General features: G+C 43.5%; 1 protein-coding gene across 2 annotated transcripts in view; it reads right to left on the bottom strand.

Moving 5' to 3' along the window:
* Positions 1 to 4,526: 4,526 nt before the first annotated feature.
* The window catches only part of snx2 (sorting nexin 2), a 20,693-nt gene continuing 15,219 nt past the window's right edge, over positions 4,527 to 10,000 (bottom strand). The window contains exons 13-16 of one of the 2 annotated variants that reach the window (XR_012929044.1): positions 7,146 to 7,226; positions 6,955 to 7,026; positions 4,963 to 6,519; positions 4,527 to 4,932 (exon numbers count right to left, since the gene is read on the bottom strand). Coding sequence is in view for 1 of the 2 variants with exons in the window: in XM_076046900.1 (XP_075903015.1) it covers positions 6,469 to 6,519; positions 6,955 to 7,026; positions 7,146 to 7,226 (204 nt within the window). In the remaining variant the exon portion in view is untranslated. Of the gene's footprint in view, positions 6,520 to 6,954; positions 7,027 to 7,145; positions 7,227 to 10,000 lie in introns of both variants that reach the window. The other variant, XM_076046900.1, reaches the window with a different exon arrangement.

Below are 10,000 nucleotides of genomic sequence, written 5' to 3'. Positions count from 1 at the left end.
CATCAAACCGGTTGAACGAGCCCGTAATTCATCGTGCTACAAATTCAAGTACAACTATAAGCAGGTTAAACAGGAACTTTAAACTAAAAAAAAAAAAAAACAGCAATAAATGCCGCAAATATATTCATCAATTTTGAAAGAAATAAAGGGCGACAACGTGCATCCTGGTACAAAACAGGTGTTGTCTCACTTCTGATATTGATGGTATCTTATTCGTTGTTTTTTTTTTATTATTTTACAAGACTAATGGAAAAAACACCAGGGGTAAATTTAGCTGCTAAAATTTGCAACTTCCATCCTTTATGCGACTTTCACTCTTCTGTCGTCACCTGTTGTCGCCCTGGAAATACCACACAATCGTTTTGAAAGAACAGGCTCAGGCTATTTTTTTTCCCGGTATCTCTGGGATTGCTGCTCCCAATGAGGATATTTGTCGCCGGCCTCTCCTATTTTCCACGCCGCCGCCCTTTTACTCTGGTTTCTCCGCCAGACGCGCGCTTACGTGTTGTTCATAAATGGTGGCGAGTTTGCGGCGCTGAACTTTTCACTTCCTCTGCGGTGATGTAGTGGGAAGTTGTTGTTAAGTGGCTCTGCGCGGCCCTGAAGCTCCATCGATCAGCGGCGAGCGCGGCTGATAATTCCTGCGCGGCTGCAGCAGCTCGCGCACGGCAGCGACAGCAGGCCGACAAAACAAACAAACAGAAAAAGGCTCACAGGGAAGTGGAGCGTTGCTGAAACACCAAATACTTGCAGCATCTGGAAGGGCACAAACTTTCATCAACACAATGTGTTGATCAACCACAATCAGAAGCCAGTGCAGAGTTTTTGTCCTCATGTTAAAACTCTTGTTAAACATTTCTGTTTTTCTCGGAGCTACGGGTCGATGAGGACTCCTTCCAGCCTGCATGCCTCCAGTGGCTGTTTAAAGAACTGCAACATCCATCCGTGGTTTTAGTTTCCTCGATTCCAACTCTGTCTCACGCTCTGTGGCCCCTTATTAGGTGCAGTGCTTCTTAACAGCTAACAGCTAATCAGCCAATGACACGGCAGCAACTCAATGCACGTGTGAGACAACTCACTGAAGTTCCAACTGATTGCAGGAAGGGAGGGGCTGAAGTGACTTTGAAGGTGGTGAACATGGCTGACGGGCTGCTGGTCCGAGTCCTTTATCCACCGTGACCACATCACCACATTGCAACCATCTCTCTGGGTGAAAAAAAAAAATTCCTCGTTGAGGTCAGAGGTCAGAGTGGACAGGCTGATTGGAGAGCGCAGAAAGGCAACAGGATGTCAAGTAACTGCTGGTTGCAGCCAAGCTCTGCAGATCACCTGCTACCGTGAAGATGTAAACCTGAGACAGACACTGCAGGTACCAGCAACCGGCCAGGTGTGCCTAATAAAGTGGCCAGTGGGTCAACGTTGTTCTGAGTCACAAAAAAAAATTAGAAGTCACAAACGTTGTGACGTCTCAAATAATAAACGTCTCAAGATCTTTTATCCTTTTAATTTTCCTTTTAACTTCATCTTACGTGTGAAACAAGTTAAGCTTGTCTTGTCCGGTCTTATGGTCACGCATGGGTGTGTGTGTGTGTGTGTGTGTGTGTGTGTGTGTGTGTGTGTGTGTGTGTGTGTGTGTCAGGGCTGTGCATGACAAACTGGTCCAATTTCAGCCGTGTGTTGTTGGCCTGCTGATATTTGTCTCATCGGCGTCGTTGTGCTTGTGCTGTGGTTCCCTTTTGATTTCACTTCCCCCCCCAGATTTGAATCACTGGGGGGAGGGGGGGAGGCGGGTGGGGTGATGGGGGGCCCGAGGTGGAAGAGGGGGGGGAGGAGGAGGAGGAGGAGGAGGAGAGGGAGAGGGAGAGGGAGGGTGACAACGCAGAAATAATTACAGTGTCCCCCCTCTCTGGCTGTTATATTAGCCCTCTTATCGGAGCGCTGAGGAGGGTAGTTGATCAGCCGAGGTCACTGTATCCTGACCACAGCAGCAGCAGCAGCAGCAGCAGCAGCAGTGGCTGCAGCGTTTGGAGATATGATAAATAAACGGTGGGCGGGAGGCGACGGCGCTACAAGGCTGTTATCTACCACTTTTTTTTCATTATTTGTTTGTTTCACTCGGCTCCTACATGGTCTCCGTTTGTTCTTCCACCAAGAAAGTTAAAGTGGTGGAAGCAGAGTGGAGGTGGGGGTGGGGGGGGGGGGGTGTATCTATTTCCACCAGTGAGGAGAAGGAAGAGGCAGAGGGAAAAACTCAGGATGAAAAAAAAAGAACAAGAAAAAGAAACGCTCTTTGGAAACTCACGGGAAATAATTACAAGAGGAAAAGGTCAAAATTATGACTTGTGAGATGGTGAGTCAACATTCAGAGGTATAAAGTCAAAATTGTGAGCTAATTTAAAAAAAAGAGGCAGAATCAATTAAAAACAAGTTCTAAAGCCGTATAGTAAATAAAACTGTACTACATCCATCGTTGGAAAAGTTATAAGGTAAGAAAATCATTTTAACCACCATTTCCACTTTGACTTTTCATGTCTTCACTGTATTATCATCATAATTGTGAACAACTTTATTTTCACATTGTTGACCTCTTGTCTCATAGTTAACATGCTTATTATGTCAATCATTGAAATAAAGTAAACTAAGTTGGACACTTCCAGAATTATGTTGTTCTAATTTTGACCCAATTTTTGACTTTTTTGACGCAGAAATTTAAAGATTTTGAGCTCAACTTTGACTTTTCATCTTGTTCTCCGAACATTTTTCAACTAAATAACGGTGACGTTACCCTTTAGCCTTAGATTTTAACGAAAGTGCCGCCCTCTCTCTTTTTTTATTTTCTTTCACGGGTGATAATGAACTTGCATGGAAAAATGTAATCATTTCTCCAAAATAAAGAACCTGGAGAACTTCTGCAAGAACTTACAGTGCGAGTCATTGGTGCACCTCCAGGTCAGTTGAGCACAGTTTTATCTTGGTCCACTACAGTGCAGTGGAGTCAGGGGGTTGAGACGTGACTGTGTGCGTGTGAACGGAGCTACAAACAGTGTCGCCGCAGCAGCAGCAGCAGCAGCAGCAGCAGCAGCAGCAGATAATAGATGCACCTGCATTATCCTGAAGTGGCGGGAAATTGAGGAGGTGAGCGGAGGCGACGGAGCACAACAGATGCTCTCACATTATTCTGCAGGCCCAGCGATAGCGGCGGGGGTCGCTGCAGCCGGGCCAACACATAAATACATCGACATTATTCCGGTGGCACGTGCGAGCAAAGGGCAAAACAGATGCAGATACATCACCCCCGAGTCAGAGTGAGGAGTGTGGAGCCGCACGGGGGGTGAGAGTGGTAAAGTGGATGTACCATTATTCTTCAGTTTAAGTGATAGCGGGAGGTTAAGGAGGCAGCGTTACCTGCATTTACTGTGCAGGGAGGTGGCGCTCTGGGCCAGGGAGGAGGAAAGGCAGCAGCACCAGACTGATGGGAGACTCCACTTCTGCCCCTGAAGGGATGAGAACCAGCAGCTTAGTCTGCTGCCTTGCACAGCGCATGCCAGGGTCCCAGGGGAATCAGTTCATAAAAAAGACAATGCAGATTATTTTATTTTTGTCTGATTTGCAGTGTCACACAAAAAGACAAAGGCAGACAAAGTTTGTCAGGGAGGCTGTCGAAAGCTGGAAATTGTTCAGATTGAGACATAAACACTGAAATAAAATGAAGAACCTTAGCTGTGCGACTTCATTATTGGCCCTTAACTTCTATATATACACATTATACGTAGAAACACGTCATCTTTTTGAGGACAACAGCAGTTATCAAAGCTAAAACATCAACCTAAAGCGCCGCATTCGTCTATCAAACACATCTGAGTCTCAATAACCGACTTCCCATCTAAACAAAAATATTACCTGAAGATCCAGAAAAGAGGTTTGCAGAACTTTGATGTGTGTGTGTGTGTAGTAAACACCATGTGCCAGTCAGTAAACCTGCAGCTGGATATGACAGCTAGTCGATGGTGTGACGGCCACAATGCAAGGCGACGCCTACAGTGTACACTAGTGTGTGTGTGACACGATCCCACTGTATGCAGAGTTGCCGTGAGGCCTTGTGACAGACAGGCGGTGAGAATCTTTGAAAATATCGACACCTGAAGATGCAGCTGAGGACCTTTAACATGCGAGAGGAACTTCACCATGACTGCTGATCTCAAGATGGATCCATCGGGTCCATCGCTGACCTCTGACCCACTGCAGCGCCTGGACATTAAAAGGACAGTTCACTCAAAATGGACTAATAATTAAATTACTTTAAATTATTTAATGTGTATAGACAATGTGTGCCGCAACACTAAATACATCAGAGTGTAAAAAAAAAAAATTATCATTTGCTGTTTGACTATAAGAATGCATGTTAAATGTTGTTTGCCAGGTACCTCAAATAAAACAAGGAACACAAAAAAAAAAAAAATGTTCACCCTCAAAGATGAAAAAAAGAAAAACATCCAGAGTTGAAGAAGTGACGCGATGCAGCCATGGATGAGATACATTCCTTTATTCGTAATTAAAATTTTCAAAGGTGTTTTTCTGCTGCGCTGCAGGAATGTCACATTGACACAGAAGTTTTCCAAAAAAAAAAAATCTGCTCGGATAAACTTTGTTTTTTTTTTTTTAAATCATCTGCAAAATCAAAGGAAAACAAAAAAAAAATCAACATACAATTCTGGATGATTGCACTTGGACGGGCGGCGAAAGAAACATGAAAATCAGATACAACAGAAGGTGATTCTGACAGAGGAGGAGGAGAGGAGGAGGAACCGTTTATTTCTCAGTTATTTAGAGTTGAAAAGATTTACAAGGTCCTTCACTCAGTCAATGCAGTGTGCTTTCAATTCAGAAGAAACAGCCGGTAAAAAAAATATCATCACAGTCTGAGGCCGGTTCCTGGACACACACACACACACACACACACACACACACACACACACACACACACACACACACACACACACACACACACACACTCCCTACACCTACTGAACGTTTCAAGGCATCTGATTTCCACTTCTGATGAAGAGTCTTGACTTTCAGCCTCCACCATTAATGCAAACACAAGCCGGCGCGTTTGGAGAATTTATTCCAACACTTTCCGCTCTTCTGTTGCCTTTTTGTTTCAATCCCAAAGGAAGTCAACGAGATTAAGTTTGGGGCGGTTTATGACAATGCAAGAGGAGGAGTTCAAATTAGAGGTGAGAAGGCTTTGCAAAGAAAAGTGCACCAATATTAAAAAAAAATTGCTGAAAAAGAGGAGAAGAGGAGGACAAGAAGAATCCTTGGAAACTGGGGCGGAGTTACAGTCCAGTTATAGTTTTGCACCAGCGGGATGAAAGTTGAAATGACATCAGTTGATAAGAAAAGCAAGAGTCCACATTCATCAGTTTCATCTGTTGAGCGGCGAGGAGAGTGTCTTCAAGTGGAAAGAGAATAATTAGCTCCGTCTAATTTCCGCAGAGTGAATCCACCATCAGAGGGTGAACGGAACCGAAAAGTCCAGATCATCCTCCTGTTTGTCACCGACTTTAAAAAGAAAAAGGAAAAGGTGTTGCCTTCACTGTGCGGTCATACAGCAACGCCAAAGACAAGGCCGGGAGGAAGTGAAGGATGGACAGGAAGTGAGAGACATAAAACCAAAACAACGATACAAACGGTCGTCTTTCAACAGTGGTCCTGCTGGCTCGCAGCTCTGCATCCACCGCCACCGCCGCCACAATAAAAGTGCGGACAAATCAGCTTCAAAGGTCTAAATGATGGAACGGTCAAAGGTTTTGAAGCTGCGTGCGGAGAAAATCCCACCGAATTCCCCAAGAGGAGAAAGAGGACATCGTCCAGTCACAAAATAAATCAGACAGTGTTGCCGGGTAGAAGCAGTGACTTATGAACGTTTCTTCATGTACAACATTTCTGTCTTCACAGCTTTCAGTTCTGCTTCTTTCACAGAGTGGCTTTCCAAAGAGGATTGTGGGTGCTGTAGTTTAGTGTTGGGGGGGGCGGGGGGTCTTAACTTTTACTTTTCATTCTTTAAAAAATAAACAAGCGCGTCACAGAGTGAAGTGCTCTGGAGCGGCGGCGCCTTGCTCCTGAAATATTCTGATTTAAAGCAAATCTGCATCATTGGTGTATGATTACTCATATTCAATTAAGAGGCACAGTTTGACAGTTTGATAAAGATGTTTCTAAAATGCTTTTAAAAAGGAAAAAAAATAAGCAAAATTCCGTTTAGAAAAAAAAAAAAAAAAAAAAAAAGTCAAAGCGTCGGCACAGCGCGAGGAAGCCAGACAGGAAGCGACGGCAGAAGCAAGACAGGAAGTGACGGCTGTGGCCTCTTCCTCGCCCTCAGCTCAAAGCGGGAGGATGAGAGTGAGCGGGGAGGACAGGTGCATTATGGGTAGAGTGGTCTTGCGGCGAGTCAGTCAGTAGGTTTTATGAGATGGCCTTGGCCTCGGGTAAGAAGGCGTCCCAGTATTTTATCAGCTGTGGGAGAAACACAAATCAAAATCCTTTCATTTCATTCTAGATATTATATCAATACGCAAAAGCGTGCAATGACGCACAACTTATTAAGCTACGTTTTGTTGCCTGTAAGTCTATTTAGACATTCACCCACAATAGCACTCAATTATAATTAACTAGAGACAAGAAAAGAAAAAAACATAATTTAAAAATCATCAAATCAAAAACTTAACAAAAAACATTTTCAGTGACCTGTTTTTTTTTATTAAACACATGAAATTATTAATTAAGTAAGTATGTTTCCTGAACATTACTCTTTAAAATATCCATCTACTTGCAACATTAATGTTTACCCTGTTCAAATGTCAGCGGGCTATTTCCCAAGATAAGAAAATATTCTCACTGTCGTCACTGTGTAAAGATTTTTTTTAAAAAACCAACTGCATTCAACTGTACCTGCTGTTGTGTTTGAACCAGAGACTCCAGATATTTAATAATGATGCTTTTGAAGTCTTTCACTCTTTGTTTCTGTTGTGAAAAGCAAAAACAAAGAAGGAAAAAAAATAATCAGCAGGAAAAAACAAAAATCAGCCGTCGTGAATTTTCACCACGTTTCCAGCAAGTGTCTCGCATCGCAGCGTCCTCACCTCGAACCTGGTGACTTCCTTACGGATGGTTTTGGAGATCTGCTCAAAGTCTCTCTCCCCCTGATGGACCTTATCCTCCAACTGAAACACACACACACACACACACACACACACACACACACACACACACACACACACACACACACACACACACGATTAAAAACCACATTACATCAGTGAGCCGAGGGACACTGACAGAATAATTCCTGGCTGTAAATTTTTTTTAAAAAATGCAAGATTTCCGAGTCTTAAAATAATCATAAACAATATAATATCAATACAATCTGCATTTCAATAGATTAGCATTTCCACCATAGATGACTGTGGGCTCAAATCTTTGGTCCGTTGCTGTATTTCACACACGCTTGATGCTTTTTTCCTGTTTCATTGCTGACTTACTTACTGACGTAACTGAGTGCAACATCAACCATGCTTCTGTAACAGCTGAGTGCCACTTTAAGTTCTGTAGAGATTTTTCTTCAATTGCAAAAATCCATGACTTCTTTTATTATTCTATTTATTCACTCTTTGTATATTTTTTGTATATAGCATTACTCTAGTTTATTTTAATTTTGGGGCTTTGACGTTGACTTGACTTTTGATTACACTTTCTCCATATTATAAATCAATAAAAGATAATGAATGTTTAAGGGGGGAAAAAAACAAACGGAATTGGCCATTTTTAATCTTGTGGCTCTTATCTGTGACTCATGCTTCAATGTTGGGCGGAGCTACAGCTAATATCGGCGGGAAACATGTGGACTTTTAAATTTCCTCTGACGCTTCAGACACAATTTCTCTCTATTGCAGCAGAGGTGAAGTGGCTGTGGTTGATACTGAAGGTTAATAAAAGCTCCAGACTGGTCACACAACGCCTGCCGGCTGTGACGAGACGCTGAAAGAACAAAACCAGGTGCCAGGTGGCAGCACCACTGCTACTATGGTGAAAGATTAAAAATCATGCAGGCAAAATATGATGCAAATTAACAGTGAATTCGATGAGATGATCTGAAGTGTCACATGACCAGCGTTGGAACAAATGTTTCACACATAAAGAACCAACAAACTCTGTCATGTGACTTATGGCATCACAGGGATAAATCAATACATGAACCAACAAGACAAACAGAGCATGGAGGAAATGCAAGAACCAGATGAAATGAGGCCAATGAAGAGTATGTGAGGCAGGCTGGCAGTCAGTCAGTCAGTCAGTCAGTCAGTGAGGCTGACAGGCAGACAGACAGGCAGACAGGCAGACAGACAGGTGGGGGCCGGTCCTACCTCCTCAATCTCCTGGTTGCAAGGAGGCATGGCAGGGAAAAGGCAGCAAAATTTAGGAGGGAGAGCAGGAGGAGGGGGAGGAGGATAAAAAGATGTTCAGCGCTTCCGAAATCAAAGAGGAAGATCAGCAGCAGACATGAGCAAAGAAAACAAGGTGCCAACCAGGAGGACAAAACAATAGTAACAATAACAAGCAAGGAAATGTATCTCCTCCCCTTAAACGCTGGCACAACTGAGATGGAAGCCAGGAAGCGGATCACACACGCACACACACACGCACGCACGCACGCATACACGCACGCACGCACACACGCACGCACACGCACACGCACACGCACGCACACACACAGACCTTACAGGCTGGACAAGCCTCACATCTTTCTGTCTTTCTGTTATACTGACAGCTGCATCATGTTATTACACACAGTATAATATAATTGCATTCTTATTTGTATGCTTATTATAGTATTTGGAACTCTATAAAGTAATTAATAATAATTTAAAAAAAAATACTTACACTGACTTTTGCTTTATTCAAATGTAAATGAATAATACAGGAAATATTACTCCTATTTTAAATGTTACAAGAAATGGAACATTGCCCCACAGGGGGCAGTGTTGTTTCATAATAGGGAAAAAAAAAATATATATATATATATATATCTCGCCCTCAGTGCATCACTAGGAAATGAGGTGATATTATTTTGTGCAGAGCCTTCAGTGAACATTGATGAGCTGAATTGTCTGCATGACAGTGTGAGCATGACGCAGCAGCGACGTCTTAATGCACATGACGAGACATCGTAGAATCAGAGAGAGAAATTCATTTAACAGCAGATTGAGATTTTTGCTCAGCTTCATTCATCCACTCTCGATTTTGCAGTCGCCATCATCGGGTCTAAAAAATGATCCGTTGCCCTCCTTTTCTTTTTTTGTGAATTTTGTTGGGTTTTTTTTTTACAGTGAATCATGAATCATGCGCACGCTTATCAGTCCAGACTGAAAGCAAACTGACGTCTGCAGCAGCAGCAGCAGCAGCAGCAGCAGCAGCAGTAGCAGCAGCAGCAGCAGCAGCAGCCGCGGCGGCAGCGAAGCGAAGCGGCGGGAGGCTAAACCCTCTGCTTCCTCTGGAGGAGCAGGATGTTGATTTTACTCGCCGCTCTTCCCGCCACGTCATTGACTATGGATGTGTTGGGGTTTTTTTGTTTGTCTTCTTTATCAGCAGCAGTAATCTGCCGTCTGCAGGAGCTGCTCAGCAGGTTCCCAACTGCGAGAAGCAAAAACCGTTTTTGCTCCATTTTTTTTTACCTCAAGACAACAACAACGGCAAATAAATAAATATATATATATATATATATATATTTATATATATGGGTGTGTGTGTTTTCCTCGTGCTGTTGTCAGCGAGCAAGCCGAAAGCCGCCTCCTGACGGGGAGCAAAACTCACGCCGGCTCCAAATAAATGTTGGTTGCAACTCTACTGCGATCTGTCCTCGTCCGAAGCTTCTGACAGCCTCCCTCGGCCAAAAGCCCACATCTGACAGCTTCTCTGCTCTAATACCAGACCCCCGACC

Source organism: Nelusetta ayraudi, unplaced genomic scaffold, assembly GCF_046127955.1.
Source record: "Nelusetta ayraudi isolate G7.1 ecotype Tasmania unplaced genomic scaffold, CSIRO-AGI_Nayr_v1 ptg000092l, whole genome shotgun sequence".
Lineage (NCBI taxonomy): Eukaryota > Metazoa > Chordata > Actinopteri > Tetraodontiformes > Monacanthidae > Nelusetta > Nelusetta ayraudi.
The sequence above is the reverse complement of the archived record's forward strand: the minus strand, read 5'-3'. Positions and strand labels throughout refer to the sequence as shown.